Here is a 26313-nt window from a genome sequence, read left to right as displayed (position 1 = left end):
TGCTTGTTTCCTCTCCATGGCTGTGTACTTGGTACAAATAAAAGGACTTGATGTGAATCTGCCAGAAGTTACAGAAGAAAGCTTGTGAGGGAGTGAAGTCTCTTATCACTTGGGTGGGAGAATGAAAAAAACATGCTGGAGAGAGTATCTCCTTAAAAAAGCAGAGCTTTAGGTAAATAACAGCAAACAATAAAATACAGATTTAAAAATTCTTAGGTCCAGAAGTGGCCGTCTGTGCTAACCTCCTGCATACCGTGGCTGAGAGACTGGAACTCGTCAGTGCCTGTGCTGTTACAGCTGTCAAATAAATGCCAAAAATGCAGCATCTTCTGGTGCTACATATGGACCCATGAAATCAATTGGTATCCTTTGTCTTCAAAACTACACAGCCTGTGAGAACCAGGAAGCTTTAACTTTCTAAAAATACAAATAAAACCCAAGTAATAAGTGCACCTGACTTGAGCTCAGGTCAGCATTCTGGTCTGTGGATTGTTGGCTTTATAAGAAAATCAATGACTCTTGAGAAATTTCTAATTTGTTACAGGTCTACAGATCCCAAGGAGAAAGGAAAGGTGATGTGAAATCTTCCTCTAGCTCTGCTTGGGAAAAACACAACAAAATCCTAAAATACGTATTTTAGGAATCTTTCTCAGATGTTGCACCTGTTGCCCCAGAGTTTGGCATTGTCTATCTAGTGAATTTGAATAGAGGCTTAGAGTTGTTCACTGCTGACTGATGCTTTAAACAGAAAGGTGCCAAAATGTCTCTGCTCTGTATATATAGCATATCAGTTTATAGAAAGAAAGAAGTGATGAATACACTTATTAATATTTCTGCATTGTTTAACAGCACGTTAGTTTTGCTGCAAAAGAATAGTAGAGGGACAACCAGCAAATGTAACTTCGAGCTAGTGGAATTAAGTTGGTCTCTTCTAAAGCAATAGGTTACTTTCTTACTAGAAACCAATTTTCATAAGTTTTTAAGGTGGTTCTTTGGCAGATTTCATTAAAACAACTGTAGTGTACTACTGCATTGAAAATCCAGATGCAGTGCTGTACTCTGTTTCAGTGTCAATACTCAACTGATCTCACATTATGCCACTTTGCTTTCAGGGGCAGGGACAATGTTGAACTATGGCTAATCCGCAGAGCCAGCGGTTCAGTACTTCTGAATGAATCTTTTAAATGTAGGAGAAGATGCTTGAATTCAGCAGGATTAATTTTAATTATGAATTTTAATATAGTAACTGTGATTTTCCTATTTCCTGTAGTTCAGAAAGCAGATTAATTACACAAGGTAGTTTGGATGCCCATACGGGTGCATACTCTTTTACTGCTCTTCTAGAGCTAGTACTGACTTAAATGCATGTTCAGTTTGATTTTCCCAGATAACACTCATTTTGATCATCACATTGACTTTAGGAAGTATTAAAGATCAAGGCTTAAGCATTATAAAAGCCAGCATTTAATTTCTGACTAATGATGAGAGTTAGAGAACTTCTACCCTTTAACACATTGAGGATAAGCCCAGCCCTTTCAAGTCATTGTAAATCTGATGCAATTGTAAATATGGGGACGTGTGGTAAGGACAATTGTCTGGTTTGACAGATGTACTCTGGGTATTCCACCATGAGATGGACATGTTCTCAGCTGTAAGAGAGGAGATCTAAAAACAGAAAACCGCTCTAGGGTCTTCTGTGGCTGCAGGAGAGTGCTGTCACCCCTTCCCTGCTCCAAGTGTAGAAAATTAAGCTGCTGGCTAGCTGCTTCTCACATATGGCTTCCCAAAAATAGGAAAAAAGCAGAGTACAAAACTAAATGTAAGTTGTAACCATGGCAGAAAGGAGCATTTGGGAGGGTGCTAAAAGGAGCCCCTTCTTTTCCAGGTCTTTACAAACTGGGAAAAGCATGTGTTCATGTAATCCACGCTAGCAACCATTTTCTCCAGCAGAAATAATGCACTGATCAGTAGATACCATGCTCAAACTAGAGGGAGAAGTATGGAGGATGTTGAACTTCTGCAATAATTTTTTAGGCAGTTAAGCAGGGGAAGAGTTCTCAAATAGAATCATCTAACTTTTTTTTCTCTCTCTCAATTTCTCTGCCTGATTTCCCCAGCTATCTGTGGACATGGCTGCAAGTATGGCGAGTGCTTGGGACCAAACAAATGCAAATGTTTTCCTGGATTTACAGGGAAAACCTGTAATCAAGGTTTGTGCTCATGGGAATATAACTCTAGAAACCAGACTGCTGATGTTGTCTTCTTGTCATTTATTAAGAATTGTCATTTTCCAAAATAGTAAAATAAGATCTTTTCTTATTTACATAGCAGAGCTTAGTGTTTAAGGCTCTTGCCTGGGATACTGGAGATGCAAACTGTAAGCCTCCTTCAGCAAACAGGAGTTTGATCCTATATCATGTATCTCCTGCAGGCTGGTGACAAGGGCAAACTGTCTCATTTATAGTCAGAGGATTAAGGCATGGAAAGATTATATAGGAAAGGAAGAGCCAAAAGTCAAATCTGGAACCCATGTTATTTTTTTTAAACTAAAAATCCGTGCTATTTTCTTAACTAACCTCCTCAGAAAGACAGGCAATTATATGCTAGATGTGTTATTTCTCAAGCTGCCCGGGCCAATGCCATCTGTTTGCATATGCTGACTTTTTCTTTTTTTTTTTTTAGAATTACATACTTAGAAACTTTGAATGCACCACTTTACCTCCATAAGCGTGCAGTTAGACATTGCAATAATTCCACCAACACCGTGGTGACACCTCAGCTTTTGTTGTTGTTCCAGTATATGATCTCTGTATGTGATCAGATGAAAGGAGCAGATCACTGTGCATGGAGAGGCCTTCCTACTGCAGCACAGATGAGTGAAGCATGGAATGAGAACCACATGAATGGAGGGGTCTATTGATGCTACCTTCCTAAGCACCTGTGGTCTTTGCTTAAAAATGTTACATTGACATTGAAAAATAAGAGAATTTTTAGTGAGTCAGAACAACCCTCTTTTACTACACAATATCTTTCAAGCAACATGGTATAAAGCTATAATGTTAAGTATTTAGAAAGCACCATCTTATGCACTTTTGATACAGGGAAAGAAGTCAGCCTCTTGGTACTCCTAGAGAGCAAACAGCAGCTTTGGTTGTGTATAATAGATCCATGGTTACCAGTACAGCCTCAGCCTCTAAACCAACAAGTTTAACCTCCAACATGATTTAGCAACTTCAGTGTACCAAAAGACAACAGAGAAGCCCCCTGCTTGTTTTTTTTGTGCAGTAACTCCAGCTGGATTTGCTATGCCCTCCGTAGGCAAGAAGGTCAGTTCTGTGCACTTGCGGTAGATTCAAAGTCTAAGGCTTCATGGAAGCACTATGTAGACCTGCATGTACAAATTGTCCAGTAGCTCCCTGGGCTGTTCTGTCTTATGAAGTATGGCCAGGAATTTTTTTAGCAAGGTGGTGGCTGGCACAGGCCAGAAATGCCCAGGAGCTATTTCAGTAGTATAGCCATATAGGTGTTCATGTTCCAGTAGCCAGGAATGCTCGGAGCCTCTTTAATTTCCAGGCAGATACAGCCTCGGTCTGTCCTTACAGCAGAATGCCCGGCTGAGCAAGCTCAACGTGAGCTAACTAAAATAACAGAGATAAGGGGACTCTATTAGTCTGCCACTGAGTCTGAGCTAAATTAGCCTTATCTCCATAGGTTCTCTTTTAGAGCTGTGTATGCTATCTCTGCATTACTGTGCATTGTGCAATATAGGTGTAGCTAAGCACTTTTCAAAATGTATGGTCTAAGTGGAATGACTTTTTTTTCACCTCTAGTTTCTTTGTTACGAGAATCTTGGTTTTTCAGTGGAGGCTCAGTAGCAGAGAAAGCCCAATGTGATTTGCAAGTTGATATGTTGTCATTTTTCAAACAGACTCTGTTTAAATAGCTGAGTGCAACCGTCTTTTTCTTCCCTGAACTAAGCTGTAACAAATACTTCACACACATCTATAACTACCACAAAGTTTATGCTTTGAATGGTCTGGAGGTTTTTTTTTCTGGTCTGCAGGGTGCATAGCTGTGAGAACAGCTGCTTCTCCCATTAAAACTGGAGCTCTGCAAGCTAAATGCTGGGAGAGTTGTCTTCATTGAAATTATATTATTGGTCATGTGCTGTTAAGCACCTGTTGAATGGGTCGCATGTGCTGGTGTATTCTGTTAATGAGTTCTGTCTGTTTGCTAATCAGGTATCAAAATACAAGAGGTAGAGGTGTCAGTTCACAGAAATCACAAACACAGACGCTGTTCCCTTGTTACAGAACCAATACCATTGACAATAGTGATGCCTATACCACATAAATTGAGCTTTTTAGGATTCTGGTTTTCTACCAGTGAAATAAAGCTATTGAGAATTTGAAATCAATTTAGTGTCTTGCAAATCCTTTTAAATCCTGGATTGTAAAAAGGAGTTAGGATGCTTTTATTCTCTGGATTTTAAGAATTTGAGATTTTTGTACTTTCATTCTTAATGTCACATGACTCTTTATATTTGGTGTTTCATCTTGGCTATATGTCCCTGCCCTGATAACTTTGGTGCCAATGTGTAGCTCAGGGAAAAAAAAAAAAAATATATATATATATATCTTTGTTTCACTTTAGACTAAGAAGAGCAAATCAGCTTCAGATAAAGATTTAGCCTTTCTAGTACAGAGGTCAGCTGGAGGGCTGAAATATCCAGCTAGAATCAGAGAAATCCAGAAAAATAACTCCCAGATAATACAGCAACTACAATTCTCTTTCCGCCCCTCCACTCCTTCCTAACAAGCTGCCAGATGGGGCCAGAGTTTGCATTACTTTTTCAGGTGTAGAAGTCTGTGTGTTAGTTTTCCTAGCACTCTTTCAGCCAGATGGTCTGCTAAATTCTCATCTTGCAAGGGGTTGGCTTGTTCTCAATCCAGGCTGTTTTACTGTGGGGAATTAAAGGCATTAAGCAATATTATCAGGCTATATGTATGGATATATGTATATAAACCCAGCAATCATCTAATTCCAATGAATTCTGCAGATCTGAATGAATGTGGACTGAAACCACGTCCCTGTGAACACAGATGCATGAATACACATGGCAGCTACAAGTGCTATTGTCTCAACGGGTACATGCTCATGCCAGATGGCACATGTGCAAGTAAGTAATAGAGCTGATAGGATAGGCACACCAAAATGATCTAATCACATTTGATCCCAGCAAAATTTCTTCGTGTGATGAATGGATTTAGCTTGTTCAGGATAGGATTTTTGCCTCAGCTCTTTGGTGCTCTCAGCAGCTGACAGAGGTTTTCTGTTTGGCAGTATATGGACAAAGTGAACTAGGTAATAACTGTTTTTGGTGCTCAGAAGAATTTTTGTCCTGCTGGAAGTAAAAATCTTTGATAGTGTTACTTCAAATGAAGGACAGCTTGTATGAGCTTGGCGCGTAGCTGTGCTGGTTCATCTGTTGAATAAGGATGAATGAATCAATCCAAGCAAAGCACCAATACAGACTATGCTTTACTGTGCTGAACTTCACGGCATTATTCTTGCTTTACCTTTCTGTGCTCCCTGACTAACTTATTTTCTCTCAGTGCTAATATGCTTCCTACAGTTGCTGCTGGCTTCTTGCAAACATTTGTCCACTGTGCTAAGGGTTATCTGAACTGTGTTTCTACCTATTTTCTCGGTCTTTAAGCCAGCATGTAAAGGAAAGCATTCTGCTTTCTTAGTCAACCTGATTTTCAGATGTGAGGAAGCTTCTTATTTTTCAATGATACTGTTTTGTTTCTAGAAAACACTTTCTTTTTGCCCCTTATCTGTTTGAAATAGTGCAGGTATTTCTGCTTTGAATTTCACAAAACCCTAAGTAAAATGGGGACAGCCCTTTCTGGAGTCTACTGGGCTGAAGCAGATGCATCAGTGGGACAAGAAAGCTAGTTGGTCTCAGCAGTGGACCAATCTGCTTTAGAGGCCTGTCCTGAACGTAGCTGTATCAGGTGCAGCCCAGCCATTCCCATGGTTATAAGAGACAATCATAAACTCTGAACAAATTTATATATCTTCAAACTCTGGAGACAGCCATTCACCAGTTAGGGTGTCCATCTGGTGAGTTTGATGTCAGTCTTGAGATAATTGGAAAAATACCCAGCTTTGGCAAACATTCAGGGGACTGCAGTGTCAGCAGCTCTGGGGCAGGCAGAAAAGCCAGATCTCCTAGTTTGTCTCCTTGTTATGGCAGGAAGACTGAAATTGCTGTGAAAGGTGCCTGGGGTCTGAGCTTTTGAAGGCTTCCCCTTCCCTGCAGCACATGGTGGATCTCAACAGCAGACAACAGCTGTGGGGTCTTTGAGGTCTCTGAGAAATGGATACATCCAAGATAATTTGTGTATCTGCTGACATCATGAACTGAGCTGGTTTCAGTCACGCTGCTGTCTTATGGACAGCTGAAGTTGGCAGAAACCAGAGGTACTGTCAAAAGAAACCTATCCTTTGAGCCCAGTTCCCTTTGAGCCCAGCGGGAGCTTGTTCCTCCTTTGTCCCATCCATCTGTCATTCTCCCTCCTCTGAGTAGGAGCCACACTACTGAACCAAGTCAGAAAACTAAATCCAGACTGTAACAAGCCTTTTTTGTTTGATTAGTTTTAAGCCAGTCTTGGTTCAGGATAGGTTTCCTGATTTAAAAAACTTTGTACTAAATTTGTACAAAAATCAGAGTTGTGCTATACCTTGCTTGAGCCAGCACAAAACACTGAATTTCTCAGCAACAGTGGCCTGTTCAGAGTATATATGAAAAAATTGCTTGAGCAGCTGTGAGCCCTGAAGGGTGTTTCACTTTGGCACACAAATGTTATTTCCCAAATTAAAACGGTGGTGGAACCCTGACAAGCACTGATACAGATTGAATCCAAATTTCCGGGGGAAAAATGGTTTTCAGTAGAATGGACGCCTTCATTCTTCATGGCTGTAGTTCAGGAGGCAGAAACCTGTATGTTCATCCATCCTGTTTCTTTACCACCTTCCAGTAAAGAAACACCTTCCAGTTTCAAAGAGCTTTTATTTTTTTAGGCATAAAACATGATTATGAAATGAAATAGTAAATTGTTTGTTCAAGTAGAAATCATTCTTGGTTAAGTCTACTAGACTCTCCTCTTGCTTGATGCTAATTTAAGCGTGTGCTCAGATGAAATGTTGGTTTAACTCACTACTTAAATAGTTTATTTACCTAATTACTGTTTTATTCAAGCAAACATTTTGAGCAAGATGTAGTTCCTTTTGAATCAAATTCTCCATGATGCAAATCTCCTTAACAAGATGAAGTCTACCTTGTCTGAGCAGTCAGACTTATCCAGAACCATGCTGAAAGACTGTGGTACTAGAAACAGAAAGGTATCAGAAGAATGTGGTTTTGAGCCACAGAGAACCATTGCTTCAAGTAGATAGTAGGTTAGTACCTAAGACAGTCACACAAATTCTGCAGGAATCACTGTACTAAATCTGATTAGCAGTTCATCTAAACCATTCATATTCTGTCTAACTATAGCCAGCAATAGAGATTTCAAACATAACAGAAAACAGACAATTACCAATTGGAGAAGAATGATGTTTAGTAAGTTTCTTTATTGCCACTTAGGAGGTAGATAATGTGACAAAAGTATCATGATCTACAGTCCATGTTTTTTAATCTTACCCACTGCTACTGTGTACATCCTCATTTGTACAAAAGTAAACTGCTTTTGCAAATACAGTGAATTTTTGGCCTTGAATATTTATTGCTTATCCACAGGATCTACATAAACCAGCCTAAAAAAAATAATTTTACCACAGATTAAACATTAATTTTAATAGCGACAGAAATAACATGCATTATTATATATTAAAATAATATGGCTGTAGATATATGCGCACTCACACACATCATTGTCTTTTCTATACACTTCATTACACACCATTTTGAAATTGCTGGTACTTCTATCAATGAATGTGTTGCATTTTAAAATAATATCCATATATTCTTCTATTTAGGTGGTGAGCTAGGACTCAAGGTCTTGCAGTTTGTGTGATATAGTAATAGATAGATAATCAGAGCGACATAGTGGAATGTACTTCCTTTGCACACACCTCTAACTCCTCCAGTAAACACTTCCAAATGCTACTTTTCTCCCTGGCATCATAACATTAATGCTTGCAGAATATCCTCAGGATTTAAGATGCATCTCCCTACATACTTAGTACATTTGGCCTGCTTTTCTAGCATCTCATAATGCTCTCTCAGACAATATCTAGATCCCTACACTTCTATTTACAGGCTTACCAAAATCATCTCCAATAATTTACACTCATAGCCAATCTACTGTGTACTGACTACCACGTGCTTCTTTAGATTCAAGTATCTGTTCAAGATATAAATAAAGGATTAAAATAAAATGCATTTTCAAACTTCATCAGGCTAAATAATTTTAAAATCAGAATGTCTACTAAGAGCATGCTCAGTGGTAAGCAATGAAAATATTTCTTTACTGAATTGCAGTTTTCTGTATGGTAAAACTGTAGTGATGAAAAATGTAAAAAGCCTTTTTTTCTGCTTTGACCAGTTCTCTCTGAATCTAAAAGATAATAGTCACAGAACTGGTAGCAGAGAAAAAAAGGAGGCATAAGGGCAGATAAGGAAAGAACAAAGTGAAGGGGAGGGAGAATTTGAGATCTATCTCAAGAGCTGCTGAATTGTGTTAATGTATAAATAGCTTGATTAATGATTAATGGAATTTTGTTGTTCTCATCAATTTTCTGCATTCATTCAGATCTAACATAATAACAAAGTGTGTGTTTCCAGCCTAGATTTTACATTATTTTTTTTTAAATTCTGTTTTCAGGCTCTAGGACTTGTGCCATGGTTAATTGCCAATATGGATGTGAGAAAGTCAAGGAGGACGTACAATGTCTTTGTCCATCAGCTGGCCTTCAGTTGGGACCAAACGGAAGGACATGCGTTGGTATGGTTAGAGAGCTCACTCTCAGCTTCTTTTCTATAAGATCCCATAAACCTCAAGAGTCTGAGGAAAGGGTAATAAGTAGTTAGCCCTCCTCACTGACTTCAATAATGCTCCTTGTTGCTTGCAATGTGATGTAAAGTTTGCATGCTTTTTTAATAATTCTTCTCATTAACATTGGCTATGTAATTCTTTGGGCTAGTGCCATCCACAATAAATAATCAGATGTTTTAACGTGTTTTGGAGTCATTAACAGATTCTCTATTTCTCCGAGACTGTTACGTACAACACAGGAAGCTGTCCTACTGACATAGCACATGATAGGATTTGGGGTTGTGTCGAGATGTTTCTTTCTTGTATTGTGATAACCTACAATACAAACTTCTGGATTTTTCTACAGAAGCCTCAATGTCATTTTACCTAGGGATTTCCTGTGGTGAAGTTAGCGTTACTTCATAACACTTTGTTCTATGATACCAATTTTATGGTGGCATCTGACAAGGCAGTGCCACAGCATTGCGATCCAATGCTGAATTGGTACCCATCTTAACGTTGAAGCTAAACTAATTTCAAAACACCAATGGGTGTGAAACAAACCCTCCAAAGCAGGGACCCGTCCAAGAATTAGAGAAGCAGTGGCAGTGAAGTGCATGTCAGGGAGTAGCAGGAGCAGGGTAGTTCTTCAAGGCGGGTTGAGCAATATGCAACCCCAGCACCCACAGTGCTGTGTCCTCACTGACCAGGGCCCCCTTCTACAGCATCTCATCATGCTGGCAGACGAGAGTGCTGATAACAGGGTGAGTGACAAGGAAAGGTGATAAATCAGGTCCAGTGTCCATCCAGAGGGTCCAGTCAAGAACAGCAGAGATGGAACACAGGGTGGGAGATAAGGCTACAACATACATCTAAGGAGGCCATTCAGGAGGTGCGTCTGGAGACCATCTACCTACAGAGTCGTTCTGAGGTCCACCCAGAGGACAGGGAAGGATTGGGAATGGGTGTAACTACAGCACAGTTTGGACAGAGACTCAAGGCCCAGGACTGAGCTGAAATAGGACTCCTTGGTTCATGAGTGGGTAGAGGTCCATGGTGAAGCTGACCGGGGAGAGCAAGACCTCACAGAGTACACAGGAGGCCCTGACAGCATGTAACAGAAACCTTTCCAAAGCTGGAATGTTCCTGTTACTGGTCATCACAAACAAACTTGAAAGGCTATGAAAGCATTCATTTTTCACAACAGATGCTCTCCACTGAAGTGTTTTAAATTTGGGGAAATATTGCTTTATGCAAAAATACCTTTATGCAAAAGAAATACTTTTATGCAATTTCATCTTAAAACAGGGCCAGTAGCAGTTTCATACGCAACAAGTATTCAATAGGAGTCTGGAACTGAAAATAACTTTAGCTAAATCTTGACATGCAAATTGTCCTTTTGAATCAGTATGTTTTCATTTAAAATGCTAACTCATAAGCATTTTACCAATTCCAAATTTCAAAAACAATTGATACAGAAAGTGGTTTTTGTTTCCTTCTTTCTTACCCTCCCTGTTTTCCAATCTAGCGTTTCTTTTCTGAGCTCACCTGGCCTCCAAATGGGTAATGCTCTTGGTCCAGAATGATATTTTATTGTATTCTTATTTTTTTTTGTTTTGTTTTAATATTTCTTCCACTCAGGCAAGCATAGAAGATTGAAAATTGCAGCTGGGAAATATTTAAATTGTCCAAAATACAATGGAAAAAAGTTTTTGCAATGGGTACTATTTACTAAAATGTCCTTAACCTAAATTCACACTTAGTTATGTTATTTCTGTCACAATAGTACAAGTCCTCCAGATCATAAAGGGTGGCTTACAGGCAAGGAGGAATAACTAGCAGCTCCATGTCAGATACTGCTTACCAATACATACTTGTGGACTGATATCTACAGCTTAAAGAATGTTTTAGATGTTGAGAGGTTTAACATGTCAAACACAGAAAATGAATTTTAGCTCCAATGGCCAAAACAATATTAAGCTTAACATTTCAAACAACAGATGACCCAAGAGACACTGCTGTATAGAAGGACAATTACTATATGAATTGTTCTCCTTAATGCACAGCTGTAATATCAAGTCATGTATGAAGGTCGTGTGTCCTGAGACTATTTTTTTGTTTTTAGGATCTATAGAGTAATGGATACTTGCCTCAACTTCCAAAGTATACTCCAACTCCAACATGAGAACATTATTTCTTTCTCTCAAATGAAATGATTTTTGTAATTGGAAATGTCCTGCTTTGAGTAGATGCTTCACAGATTATAAAATACTCTAATACTCTGGTATTAGTCACAGAAAAACTATAAGCAGATAAACAATTCTTGACTATTAGTCTTAGCTTAATCTTCCTAAGAAGCTGCGTTGTTCCTGAACCTGCAGAGCGGAACAGCACATTGTTTCACTTTTCCTTTTCAACACGTTCATAGGTTAAAAAACAAAAAACAAAAAACAAAAAAAAAAAAAAAAAAAAAAAAAAACCACAGAGTTATAGATGAATTATAAAGACAGAGCACTTGCAGTCTGAAGTCTGTATCTTGACTTAGCCCAGCAAGGGGAGGTGCAGAGATTCAGTAGGAAGAGCTGCTGCTCCTGCTCCTTTCTGCTCTTGGTTTCCTGTTTCTGAGGCTTTCTCTTAAACTGTTCTGATATTTCCTTTCTCAGAGAAATCATAAAATATTTCTAGTTCCTTCCTGCCCTGCCCTGTGACTTTAGGGGCAAATCATTGTCCCCAGCAGAGTCCCCACAGCCAGTTACCCTAGCTTTTACTGTGCCAGGTCTCAAAATCTCCATAAAGTTAGTGGATATTTTGCTGCTTCGTTCATATTTCCACATGCAAAAAACAACCCCAAGAGAAAGAATGATAGGACTTTTTTATTAAACAACTTGTGATAGCTAAGAACAAAGCATTCCTGTGCAAATCCCAGCTAGTTCTTGCTTTCCCATTTTGTCTTCTCATGGATCTGACCAGTATCCCTGTTCCCAATCTAGATATTGATGAATGCTCCACTGGCCGAGCTGTCTGCTCTTTCAACCGCAGATGTGTCAACACGTTTGGAAGCTACTACTGCAAGTGCCAGCTTGGTTATGAACTGAAATACATCGGCGGCCATTATGACTGTGTAGGTAAGATTTAGCCTATGAATTTTCTTTCTCCATTTTTTTTTCATTCCAACATAATGCATCTTTCCTGTCATTGCCTGAAGCATGTTGGCCAAGTCTAGGAGTTCTGCCTCAGAAATGATTAAAAGATGTTACTAAGACTATTCCTTAAGACACCTGCAGCTTTTGTCCAGGTTTTCTCTGTAGCCTTATGAAAAACCTGACCACAGGCACTTGCAAATTAAAATGCCTCATTGTACCAAATCATCTCTAGGCCCTTTGCAAAAGATCTACAAAGGCACATAGTATATATGACAGCTGACTGACTACAAGGAAGTGCTAGTTCCGGGACAGTTTTAGTTAAAGAGCCTGTTTTATCCTCTCAGCTTTCAACCTGTGATGAAGAAGCAGTCCCACAATCTTTTTTTGTGCGTGTGTGTAGTTAATCAGCAATGTGAATCAAGTTGCTTCATGACTGTAAAAATAATTGCTTGGATGGACAGTACAGAACTTAAAGAAATAAATGTATGAAAACAGTAAACGAACAAGCAGTTCCACAAAAAAAAAAAAAAAAAAAGTAGATTTTAATTAGTTTTTAGGTTTCTTTTGCATGTATAAATTTCTCCCAAACAGAAATACAGGCGAAAAGTTATCTTGATATGCCCAGGAGTTAAAATAAACATCAATACACCTTTACTCCTGTTTCAATCTGTTAACTAAATGGTGAAATAATAGCAAAGGATAAGGTACCACAGCAGACACCACCACAGTATTGTTCATGCAGTTCACTACCTGAGAGCCTGGAAGGGTTGGAACTAAACTGCATCCAGAAGTGAAATTTTTTTTTTTTTTTTGGTTTTATTTGTTTAAGATTGGGTCTTAGGGGTGGGAGGGAAATCTTAAGGCAGGTTTTGGACACTGAAATTTAAGCTTCCCTTTGTAAGCAGACCATGGGAGTTTTAAAGTGGAAAATATGCTTACATTTTCATAAAATTTCTGCTCTGTGTATGGGGGAAAACCTGGAGAGTTCTCAGTAGTCAAGATTTTATCTGGAAACCTGAATCTCGCTCTCAGACATACCGTAATTTTTAGTCATTCTTCCTGCTACTTGTCTCCTAGCTGACCTACATTACGCAGAGAACCTATCAGCTGCAAAAAATGAGGCAATCTGGGTAAAATGCAAGTGGTGCAAAAATGAGAGCAACAACTTGGCTCCCTCATGTGGGAGAAATAAGAAACATCTTTGTGATGTAGCAAAATAATGAAAAAGAACAAAATTAGTTACTCTTGATGCTTGTGCCTTTTGTTGTACCTAGCTGAACATAGTATTTTCTACTGATTTTTTCCTAATTATACTTTTTTTCATGTAGCATCATATGTATGCCTGGAATATTAGTAGACAAGAGATCTCAAGATCTTGGCCCGCCCATTGTTAGTTTCAATTACATTTCTAGAGCGAGTGAAAGAGTGGGGAAGAGTTGCTGAATTTTTTTGATTGATGTCACACGTTTTCTTGGTGCCTTTTGTTAATAGATCACTTTGTACAACCTATACATTGAATCCTGTTCTCATTCAGTAGATCTCTGTGTTCACTTTGTGTTTACTAGGATACTAAGTATTCTCTCCTAGTGTGAATTCTTCTGCCTGCAATGGTCCCTGGATTGTCTTGGTCTAACTCTAGTGCTTACAATACCTGAAAACAGATGGTAAGCACAAACAGGCTCTCATGAAGCTTAGGTTTCAGGACAGTTTTCACTAAGGCACTTATATCTTTCCCTAGATGTAAATGAATGCGTGGCAAATACACACAGGTGTAACCTCCATGCAGAGTGCCTCAACACGGAGGGATCCTTCAAATGCAAATGTAAACAGGGATACCAAGGAAGTGGATTCGACTGTACTGGTGAGTACCACCGGATGCCAGGAATAGTACTACATTGCCTTCCCCCTGTAATTGATGTTTACAAGGCATTTGCTAGGAAAGATCATGCTGAACAGTGCTGCAATACCTACCAAGGCAAGCTTCTCCATGAAATAATATACTTATTATATGAGTCATTGCATGGTTAATACAAGTATTATTAGCTAAAATTAATTTTGCCTGTGAACCCCCCAAGTCCCATCGTATCACTAGGAATCACAAGTAGAAGAGAGAAGATAACTGTGCCTGAAGGAATAGAGAAAATAGCTTTAAAACATCTACTATGTGTTTTCCTCAAACTTCCACAGCTAGCCTCTTGGAGGGCTGCTCAATTCCTTTCAGAAGAGTTTCAAGCTAATTTAGCAGAAAGTGAGAGAAGGTAGGAAAGCCATGACTTCTGCGCTAAATTATTTTCACTTATATTTTGCCTTTGTTTGTTTACTGAATATTAAAGACTTCCTATAAAGATGCCATTGTCAGTTTCTAAGTGAATGTGACCCTCCAAAAAAATCCAGTTATGAGCCAGTTTCCTTGCTAGTCCACATCCCTTGTGATTTGTCACTGCAGTTTACTGCAACAGAAGGATGCAATGTGGCTTGAGACCTGGGTGAATATTAGAGCAAACTCACATTACACATATTGATATGGTTCTGTTAAAACAAAATGGATAAATTCTTAAACAAATACATCTCTGAGCAAAAGGGCTTAGGACTTTTTTTTCTTTTTATTTTTTTTTTAATGAGAAGCTGAAAATTTCAAAGGAAAATCTCTTTGACGAAGTTACTGCTTCCTCAGACAAACAATTCAACAGGAATGCTTTCTTGAATATGAACAAAGGAAATATTTTAGCTCATGGAGAGGCTATCATGCATTTTTTAATGTCTAGCCCTATAAAAAATAAACGCTGAAGATGGATCATTTCTGTCTTCTCGCTGATTTTCCTATTAAATTGTTCATTCTCTCTCTGCATACTTCCTCATGTCGTATTTCCAATTACTGAAGTCCATTTCTTGGTTAGAAGAGGAAGAAGCTGTGCATTCATAAACGTAGTGGAACATACTAAATGGAAAAGAAATTTAATGCAAGAGAGGATAGAGGAATAACACAGTAATGAGAGAAATCAGAGCCATAGGCAGAAAGTCAGAAAGCAAGGGACTAGCTAGAAAGAGGTATACAGTAATAAAGGGGAAAAAGTTATTGGTACATAAAACCCAAAAAGCAGTGGTACTAAAAAAAAGACTGATTTCTGTGGTTGTAACTCCCGTATACACCTCCTTTCTTTGAGGGAAAAAGAGGCAGTTGTTTTACCTTGAAGTATTTCAATAGTTGATTTATACTGCAATTGTCAAAACAGGTGAGCATCACAGATGACACAAACACCAATTAGATGTACGAATCTACTCTGAAATGCTCAGTTTTCTCCATGTCATAAGGCAATCGTGGAAAATCTTTGGCTTCACCGAAGTCAGAGAAAGGTTTGCTGTTGGGGTTGATAGGTTGATAACACCACCCTGGGAACTTGGGGGATGGAGGCTGTAGCAGCATTTGCAGCTCCTGCAACTTATTCCAGTTCCCAGCATACATGCCTAGGGTTGTGCTACAGATAAAAGAAAGGCTTTTCAAATACACCCTCAGGACTACATATAATTATGTATGGGATGAGAATCTTATTTCAACAGGGAATGATTAGTTCTTTATAGAAATTGTTTAAAGTATATCACAAACTGGTTGCTGTGGCAGCACTATTAGCTTTTTGTAACAAATGGAAAGCATTTTAATAAATAGCTGCATTTTCAGAATATGAAACGAGAGGAACTAAGCACATTGTTTATAATGAAACCTCTTTGGCTACATCTCCTCATGCTACCAAATAACTTAATAAGTGAAGTAATGTAAAATTCAGTTTTTTACAGAAGTTGGAGAATTTATTTAGTTTGTATATTAATATACTAGCTTACCGGAAATCTGCTGAGACATCAAGCTGCAAACAGTACTGCTTGTCTGAATACAAGCTGAGGTTGTTCAGGCAACCTTTTGTCATTCAGCATTCAGATATGCATGAGATGTTGGACACTATTTCTGAACTGTCTTTAGCACACATTTCATTTGAGAAACTGTGGAGGTGTAATTTTCCAATGGTCCCTAAAAGGGTCCAAGCCATTTCCACATCTGGCCTCTATTTTGCTGCAAACTATTGCTCTTCTCAGGTTCATGTGTTTCCTGATTTCCTATTGTGCATTGAAAAAACACATTTCCCTCACCATATGCTTCAATGTGTATTCCAGCTTTTATTTAAGAATAGGGTCCCACAAGGTTCCATAAGCAATTAGATTTCTGGGGAAAATTATTCTATTTTTAATTCACTTTTCTTGTAGGAAGCTACAAAATAACAGGGAAAAAAAAAAAAAACAGCACTAACTTAAAGCCTACAACCTTCAGGCATTACTCTAAAGAGCAATGGCACTCTTTTTATTGCCCAGCTGGAGACAGAGGTTGCTATTCTTGATTATGCTTCGCTGGATATTTAAATGGCAATACAAAGCCATGACAATTCTCTCCATCCCTCTTGTATTAATCAGGTTCCTTTTTTTGCTCGTAGGGTATCCCCTAAAAACTCTATGATTTGCTTTCTTTTTAACTTGCAAGTTCTGAGAAAAGTTTGGGTTGTCACCATAACATAACAAGCTTAAAAAGCCATTCTAGTCATAATATTGGTCAGGTTCTTAGGATTCAATTCAACATGGAGTCAAATGCGGCTGTCATCCCTTAATGAATAATGCTTACGCTTTTTTCATCCCACATGTCCTACTGGAAACATCTTAGTCATGACGTAAGTACAGTCTAGTGTGACGAACTTGCCCTGATTTCTCAAAGCATCCACCCCCAAATAAGATGACAAGAATTTTAGAAATTAAACAGGTGATACATATAGTTAGTTGATGGTGCTTAAAAGAACATAATAGTATAGAAACTGTGTATTAAACTATGTATTAAAACTTTCAGAATCTCTAATGACTCTCTAAAAGAAGCATCCTTCATTATGAGGTCTAGGACATTTTAGAATGATTTCTGAAATTATCCTTGTGATATAATCTGCTCTCACATCTAAAGACTCCCCCTACACCCCACAAATCTGTATCCCTTGTCCCCTTTCTAATTTTTATATACAGAAGCTACAAAGGGAACTACAAAAGAACTTTTAAGCCAGTCTCTTAGGCTTGTCTCTCACCAGATTTTTAAACCTATTGGTAGGTGTTAAGGTGGAAGCAGTGTGGTGCCTGTCAGAGTGCAGAGTAAGGCATCTCCTGTTGCAGCCGTCTTGGGTTCAGAGCCCTAGTCAACACCAGCTGCAGTTGCACAGTGCGTGTGAGGAAAACAGATTACTGCCTGCTCCTCTTCTACATTATCCCCAGTGCATTTCCCTTTACATAGTACAGCACAGAGACAGGAGGTTGACATCTGTTCTCTGTATTTTTTACGAGTCAACTTTCACAACTTAGTCATTAGACATCCCATACCAAGCCATTTCAGTGGTCTTGTAGTCTTGCACTGCAGCTGATGTCAGAAAAGATTTACTTCTAGCCCTCAACCCACATTTGCCTTTGTTTTTCCATCACTTGCTTTAATTCCCTCTGATTCAAAGAAATAAAATACCTTTGGAAGCTGAAATATTTTTGTACTAGGTCTATAAATACAAAATGTAAAAACAGGAGGTCTTAATCTGCATGCTTCCTGATGGAGGGTGCATAAAAAGAAGCTGTGATAAAATGCACTACATTTCTTTTCAGGTTCTAAAATTCTTTATGCAATCACATGAATGCATAAATGCACAAACGTTTGTGAGCAACACCTGTGTGTTTATATAAATGTCTGGGGTCAAAGGGTCCTGAAAAATCATTGCCTCAGCTGTGGCACCCCAGACTGTCAAAGAGGGTAAGCTGTGCATTCATGCAAGTCCACAAGGAGTGGATTCTGCAGAACAGACTGAGTTTTAGGTGTTCTATGCTTAGATTCATTCATTCCTACTGCAATTTACTGGTAGACATAAAAATCCGTACCTTAGGCTATTTATTCTACAGCTGAATGCAGATTAGGGTACTCATGATATATCCTAAACTTGGTGTCTAGTCCCTCTTTGTCCATGATATAAAATGTAAGCATTAAAATTTTCATATTTCCATCAGCAAACTGCAGTCTGCAAGCAAGTGGGGATTATACTCATTCATTCCCATATTTTTGTCACTCCTGTCAGTTGATTTTCTACACTGCTTAGTTTTGTACATGCAAGGAGATTGGTTTTCTGACACCACAGAGTTTTTTATGTTGAGCTGTAAGAATTTTTCATTTAGCTGGGAAGACTTCAAAGTAGAAACTAAAATCAGATGTTCAGGTTTGCTGGGCAGTCAGTCCTGGCTTCCACAGCCTATTTATTAATGGCCTGCAGTTTCTTGTTACTGATTGTCAAGAGAAAATTCATTTGGAATTAATTCTTCCTGATAATTTTTACTGCTGAATTCTGAGTTTAGACTCGAGTACCACAGCAGCTGAATTACATATATCCTTCAGAACATCATCCTCCAGAGGAAAGGTGTATTAATAGAACTTACTTGCAAGTATCTGGCAAGCAAGGGTACGAGTTTTATTCAAATGCTAAGAAAAACAAAATCCTCAATTTTTATTTATTTTATGTATTATTGGCATTAATTTATTTTATACTTCCACCTGCAGTCTCAGGAGATCTGAGCACTCCAGTGAGCTAACCAAGAGAATCTGATTTTGCTCCTGGCATACTAAATAGAAAATTTAGTTGCATTTACCATGAATAAAATGTGACAAATTCACATTGATTAGGATTATATTATCCAGAAATTAAGATAAATTCAGGGAACTTTCCTCTTTTCCTACTAGACTACAGTACTGTTCTTTAAGTGGAGTTTTTTCTTCTGCTCCCTTTGTTTATATGAGAAGAAACACACAGAAAAGAGCATCATCAAATCATAGAATATCCTGAGTTGGAAGGGACCCACAAGGATCATCGAGTCCAACTCCTGGCTCCACACAGGACCACCCAAAATCAAACCCCATTTCTGAGAGTGTTGTCGAAATGCTCCTTGAACTCCATCAGGCTTGGTGCCATGACCACTTCCCTGGGGAGCCTGTTCCAGTGCCCGACCACCCTCTGGGTGCAGAACCTTTCCCTAACACCCAGCCTGACCCTCCCCTGTCCCAGCTCCATGCCATTCCCTCGGGTCCTGTCGCTGTCCCCAGAGAGCAGAGCTCAGCGCCTGCCCCTCCGCTCCCCTCATGAGGGAGCTGCAGGCCACCATGAGGCCTCCCCTCAGTCTCCCCTAGGCTGAACAAACCAAGGGACCTCAGCTGTTCCTCATATGTCTTCTCCTCTAGACCCTTCACAGTCTTCGTTGGCCCTCCTTTGGAGGTTCTCTAATAGTTTTACGTCTTTCTTATATTGTGGCACCTGAAACTGTACCCAGTACTTGAGGTGAGGCCACACCAGCACAGAGCACAGCAGGACAATCGTTTCCCTCAACCAGCTAGCAATGCCATGCTTGATGCATCCCAGGATGTGGTTGGCCCTTTTGGCTGCCAGGTCACACTGTTGACTTATATTCAACTTACCATTAAGCAGAATGGCAAGCCTCTCATTCTCCAGTCTGTACACATATCCAGGATTACTCTGTCCCAGGTGCAGAATCTGGCACTTGCTCTTCTTAAATTTCATACAATTGGTGATTGCCTAATCATATGAAATTTAGTACTACCCAACGTTACAGGTCCAGTCCATCTGTCCCAAAATACCACTATGAAGTTTTTATCACCACAGAGTAAGGAGCAAATTAGGAACATATTCTTGCCCTGATAACACAGTCATTAAACAGCAGAAGCACGGGGAAATAAAAATAACTGACTTTCCCCACCAATTGCAATTCAGAAAGACTTTAGGCACTTCAGTATCAATACTGATCAAGAATCAAAGATAAGAAGCAGCGCATATGGCTGTTCTGACCCATTGGTGGAAATAGTCTCCATCTGTGAAAGAGCTTTTGTACGTCACATTGGAGCTATGCAGCTCTTACTATTTCTTAAGTACTTATGGACTTAAACTGCAGAAAGCTCTCAGTAGCTTCTCACATGGTTGTGCTATCATACTTACCAGTCCCTCTTCCTAACCCAAACAGATTCAAGCCATGGCCTGCACTAGGGAGCTGAATATTTAATTGCATACTGACTGGTCATGTCATAGCAGTCATGAAATCCTGAGCTGATTTAAAATGCCTCATTGTCCCAAGCCCCAAAGTCCATTGCCATGGACTTTAAACACCAAAGACACCGTCTTCCTCAGTAGCTCTGATACTTAGCCAGGGACTTCGTTAACTCAGTTGAATCCTTATGGCAGAACTAGATCATCTATCTTATAAACTGGAACTCCTCAGATTTACGTCTTCCCTAAAACTCGCGTTTTTGTCATACTAAGTCTTCCAGCCCTGGTTTCTGCACAGTGGTGTTCCTCAGCTGATGTTGAGCAGCAACTGATGTTGCTGATAAAATGCAGCATCTGCAGTCTTGCCATAATTTCTCCTTTGAATTTGCTCTGTATTGTACATGTATTTTGAACAAACTGATCCAAAGTAGTCCTGGCTTTAATCCTCAGTGATGACTTGTCCATTGGCACCAAGAGCTATCATTTTCTGTCAGATGACAGAAAAGTACATCTGGAAGGGACTCTAAGGGATCGGTTTGTCTGTTCTTTCATTCTGAGGCAGATCACATCCAGCATATTAGTGACAGATGGTAGTCTAACAATTTTTTAAGGCTTCAAGTGATGCAGTTCAAATAATCTAAGTAGCTTGCTCCCGTGTTTTACAATCCTATAGCAAGGATAGGAAACAAGTGTTTCATAATATGCAACTGAAATCTCTCCTCATATTATGTGAACTGATAATTTTCCTATCTTAGCATAGAGAAAAGCTGACCAACATTGTGCCTCAAAGGAGCCCTTTGCGCTGCCGCTGGGTCATATACTGGCAGAAAATCAATCCTGGCTCCCTGCACCCATAGAAATGCATCTTCAAATGGGTTCCTATTAAAAATAGTCCCTCATTTAAGCATCCCAACATAGTTTGATAACTGTAGAGAGAATAATGGAATTTAGAAAGAAATCACAGAATCATTTAGGTTGGGAGAGACCTCCAAGATCACCCAGTCGAACCTCTGACCTAACACTAACAACTCCTCCGCTAAACCGTATTACTAAGCTCTACATCTAAATGTCTTTTAAAGACCTCCAGGGATGGTGACTCAACCACTTCCCTGGGCAGCCCATTTAAACGCCTAACAACCCTTTCAGTAAAGAAGTTTTTCCTAATATCCAACCTAAACCTCCCCTAGCACAACTTTAGCCCATTACTCTTGCCTTATCAATAAAAGGCTTGTACCTTGAAACAGTACATTGACAAGGAGAGCATGCTGTGAAAATCAGGAGTGCTATGTCAATGTTAAAATATCCTCTTACCACTAATGGTTTTGAAGTTTTCTGCCTGGATATAAAGGATATTTGACTTCATTATAATCTATGATGGACCAAGAATGGGGAAAATCCCCAAATCAATTTTTTTTTTTTTACAGTTTTGAACAATCTTGGTTGACTTTTACCCCACAGAAGTTTTTCACTTCTGCCAGCCTTTGTGTTTCTGAGCAGGATCAGAAGTTGCAAGATACTACAAAGCTGGATTTCCTTGTAGTATTTTGCAGTCAAAAGGAATCATAAAACAGTAACAATATCAGAAAATTGTATATTTATGTTCTAGTCCATCATTGAATTGCAAGAAGATAAGAATTTGGAGTTCTCAGATGCCTCTCTGAAGTTTGGAGGTTTTATCCTTTAGACCTAAATAAAATGTGATTAATCAGTTTGATATATCTCCTCTCAAAATATACTCTATTTCAGTGTCTTTCAGCCTTTGGTGCAAGAAATGTTAGGTTAGAGAAGTTCACAAAAGATAGCTAAGAAAAATGCTCACTGCTAGTAGGCTGACATATGTTTTATAGGGAATCAAGTCTCCATCGACAATTTTCAGTAGTCCACAAACTGAAGGATTTTTTTTTCTCCAAGCTCCAGTGTAAAAATACAGAATGTAAGGAACTTTGTGGCCTGTGTTATACAGGAGGCCAATTAAGGTTATGACAGAGGGTCACTTCTGTGTTTTCACTGTAACTCATGGTAAATTCTTTACTGTGAGGGTGGTGAGGCCCTGGAACAGGTTGCCCAGAGATGCTGTGGGTGCCCCATTCCTCGAGGTGTTCAAGGACAGGCTGAATGAGGCTTTGAGCAACCTGGTCTGTTGGATCAGGAGGGTTGGAACAAGATGATCCTTAAAGGTCCCTTCCAACCCAAACTATTCTGTGATTCTATGATTCTAAATCAAACCGAGTGCTGTCTGTACAACAGAGGTAAATGCGTAACTAGTGAATGCGTATTCAGTTCTGTGGAGAGGTGAACTTAAATCTCACAGTAGAGAATTTAATTGTGTAGGTCTCTGGACGTTGTAAAGAACACCTGGGTGCCATTTATGAATGTGATTGCTGAATGATTCATTAGGTTGACATTTAATATTTTCTTCTTGGTTCTAGTTATACCTGAAAAGTCAGTGAAGGAAATTCCAAGAATCCCTGGAACAGCTAAGGACACAATTAAGAAACTTCTTGCCCATAAAAACAGTGTGAAAAAGCACAAAGCAATCAAGAATGTGATCCCAGAATCAGCGATGACACCAGCTTCTAAGACCCACTTGCAGTCACTGGACTATGAAGGTGGTATTGATCTTGGTGGGAGCTACACTGTTGAAGAGAAAGAAACTGAAGTTACTATAGAAGAGGCAGAGGAGACAGGCAAGGAAGAGAATGAAGATTATGAGAATCAGATTGACCATGAGCAAACTCTAAGAGGAGATGTCTTTTGTAAGTTTCTCCATTTTTATACTGGTTTTAATGCAAATAATTATGTAAACACTAAAAAAATAGTCACCAAACATTATAGCTATTTTATCCTAATTTACTTGTAGAAAATGAATCTAATATAGGTACTGTGAGATTTCAGGTTGGAAATTAGGAGAAATTTCTTCTCAGAAAGAGCAGTCAGGCATTGGAACGGGTTGCCCAGGGAGGTGGTGGAGTCACTGTCCCTGGGGGTGTTCAAGGAAACATTGGACGTGGTGCTTAGGGACATGGTTTAGTGAGTGACAGTAGTGGTAGAGGGATAGTTGAACCAGATGATCTTGGAGGTCTTTCCCAACCTTTATGATTCTAGGATTCTATGAAAGTTAGTGAATCCTCCTTTTTAGAGGAAACAGTCTGCAGTCAATGTTGACAGAAGGGAGTGTGCCATCCTGACAGTCACTCTGCCAGCTGTTGTTTGACAGCAGCTTACATGTAGCTTTTCCTCATTTTCTTCATAGAAGCCCCAATAAAAAATGATATTTTGCTGTTTCATTATGCATAAGACAACAACTAGCTTTGGTTCATGATAGGCATATTCATCATCCTAATAGTATGCATTGTTCAGAGGAAAAACATACACTTTGGTATCCTTGTGTTTCAAATAATGTAGACTATACAATAGGCACCACTGTTGTTCATAGCATTCACATCAGAAAAATAATGTCATGAATCACCAGAGGGTTTTTTATCACTTTTGTTTACATGCGAGAATCTATCTGAATAGGCACTCGCATTTAAAACATTTGATGGTATCTGAGCAGGTATCTTGCTTAATTTCTGACACTAGTCATTCATCAGGAAGATTGACATGTTTCCTCAGTCCACTTTCAGGTGTTTTCTTTCAATCACTATGTTGTATGATACACGTTTTCTTGCCATGTTGTTTTCAGTTTTCAAATGCATTTTAATTTTATTTTTATCTGGCTCATTCAAGTGTTCTTCAAGGGGGTGGCAAAAACATACAATATGAAAAATGCACCCTGATAAACATTTATTCATGATACTTTTTCTTTTCCAAAGTATAGAAAAGCAATAAATATTATCTCACAGTAAATAAAATTATGCGCTGTATTTCATAATGATATAAATGAACATAAATGGAGTTTAAGTTAGAACTCCAGTTGTTGCTATTGGATTCAAAAAAACATATGCACATATGTTTTTAAAAAGGAAAGATAATTTTAAAGTCCTCTAGAAACATGGTCTGTAATACTGCTATTGTAGGAAAGCCAAGAACAAATGTGATTAATCATTTAAATACATTTGAGAATACAGGCTTCTTTACCCAAGGCACTATTCTCATAAAATTGCCTTTTTAAAAAATAAAAATAAAAAAAAAATCAGTGGAAATTGGTCTGTTTCAGTTTAGGCTAAGGATATAGCCTAATATTGCTTCCCCAAAGTATGCTAGAGTATGCCAAAGTATGCTGATAAACGGAGTAAAGTCAGGTGTTTGTTCACCAATCTCCTCCCTTTCTGCAAATATTAACAACAGTGACTGCTTGTGGCATATTTCAAGTTTCCTGACAATACAAAACTGGGGAGAGTGACCTATAAGCCAAAGGGCAGCGCTGCTGTTCAGAGGGACCTGACAGGCTGTTGCAATGGGCTGACAGGGCCATTGTGAAGTTCAACAAATGCAAAGGGAAAGAAAAGTGTCATGCAACATTACAGATGTGGGCTGCCTGCTTATAAAGAAGCTTTGCAGAAAAGGACTCGATGGTATTGTTAGATAAATTGAAGAACGTGAGCCAGCAAGGTGCCCTTGTGGCCAGGAAGGCCAACCACACCCTGGGCTGCCTTAGCAAGGTAACCAGTAGATTAAGAGAAATGGTTCTTCCTTCTCTTTGGCACTCGGGAGACCACATCTGAAGTGCTGTGTCCAGTTTTGGGCTCCCCTTTAAAAGAAAGACATGAACATACCGGCATTAGTCTGGCAGTGCTCCACCAAGGTCAGGGACTTGGAACATGCAGCATATGAGGAGAGGAGGAGAGCAACTGGCTTCTTCAGCCTTAAGATGAATGGAAGGTTATGGAGAAGGAAAAGTTTCATCTTGAAAATATAAAGCAACAGGACAAGAGGCAATGGATACATGTTGGAACAAAAGAAATTCTGATTAGTTATAAGGAAAATATTTCTTTTTACCATGAAGTTGGCCAAAAAATGGTGCAGGTGTGCATGCAGGTTGTGAAATATGCGTCTTTAAAGATACTCATAATTTGACTGATTTGGGCCTTGAGCAACCACCTGATCAGCAGGTCAGATTAGGTGACCCAATGATGTCCCTTCCAACCTATATGATTCTATGACTTGTTCTATTCTTTCAACCTAGCATTTCAAAGTAATATCAAAAATAGTGTTATCTAGTGTGTGTAGAGCTGCACACTATGTAGACCTTCCTGTTCTGGAAGACACTTAAATGCTTCTCTAATGCTGTAAACATATAAAGTCACAAATCAGGAAGCAGCAATATTTCCAAAGTGTCCAAACAGCTGCCACGTAGCCACATGCAAAAATACGTTTCTACATGTCAGCTTTTAGCAAGATCAAATGGTGAAAATACTCAGAACTTACTTCCCTCCTCAAGTCCTTACATGCACAAGAAGAAAAGCCCAGGATGGGATTACTAAAGTAAATGGAGAAAAGATAGATAGAGCTCACTCATGGTGGGCCCTTGGCGTACTGAGAGCCCTCCTCTGACCTTATGACTGTCAGAGGCAAGAGGCAATTAGATGTATACAGGCCAACACAAAAAGAGGACAGCAAAATACTGAAGTAAACGCACACACACACACATACCAGCCTGAGGAAGTATGTTTGTGTTTCCAACTGATAAATTAGGACGCTCAGCTGGCATGCAGGAGACCCCCTAATTCAAAATGTGTATTGCACAGACAGCTGGGACTGTGCACCCACCTTACTTTTTTCATTGAATGTCCTAACCTCCAGGCTTTGCTCAGTCTCCATTTTTTGTGAAAGGTTTCTAGCTCTTGGCACCGTGACTCCAAAGTTGATGTTCCTGTGCCAAGAGCACCACTCTTCCTCTGGCCAGCTACACCAGATGCACTAACCCCAGCCTACCTCCTTACTCAGCCTTTCTCTCCTGACAAGCTTATGCAGCTTTCCACCAAGCTTCTAAGGATCTCTTCATAAATAATTTACCTGAAAAAAGTAGCAGGGGCAGGAGCTGAAGCCAAATTGGGGTTGAAGTTTTCACTGGATGGCAAGCTA

The 26313-nt window shown here is 39.2% G+C and overlaps 1 protein-coding gene across 3 annotated transcripts in view; it reads left to right on the top strand.

Moving 5' to 3' along the window:
• The window catches only part of EGFL6 (EGF like domain multiple 6), a 45744-nt gene that overhangs the window by 5050 nt on the left and 14381 nt on the right, over positions 1-26313 (top strand). For 2 of the 3 annotated variants that reach the window (XM_040533511.1, XM_040533519.1), the window contains exons 3-8: positions 2118-2210; positions 5060-5179; positions 8895-9014; positions 12035-12169; positions 13926-14048; positions 22716-23042. In XM_040533511.1, the coding sequence (XP_040389445.1) occupies positions 2118-2210; positions 5060-5179; positions 8895-9014; positions 12035-12169; positions 13926-14048; positions 22716-23042 (918 nt within the window). The remainder of the gene's footprint in view (positions 1-2117; positions 2211-5059; positions 5180-8894; positions 9015-12034; positions 12170-13925; positions 14049-22715; positions 23043-26313) is intronic. The other variant, XM_040533528.1, reaches the window with a different exon arrangement.

The sequence above is a fragment of the Cygnus olor genome, chromosome 1, assembly GCF_009769625.2.
Source record: "Cygnus olor isolate bCygOlo1 chromosome 1, bCygOlo1.pri.v2, whole genome shotgun sequence".
Classification (NCBI taxonomy): Eukaryota; Metazoa; Chordata; class Aves; order Anseriformes; family Anatidae; genus Cygnus; species Cygnus olor.
This window is presented reverse-complemented; position numbering and strand designations above follow the sequence as displayed.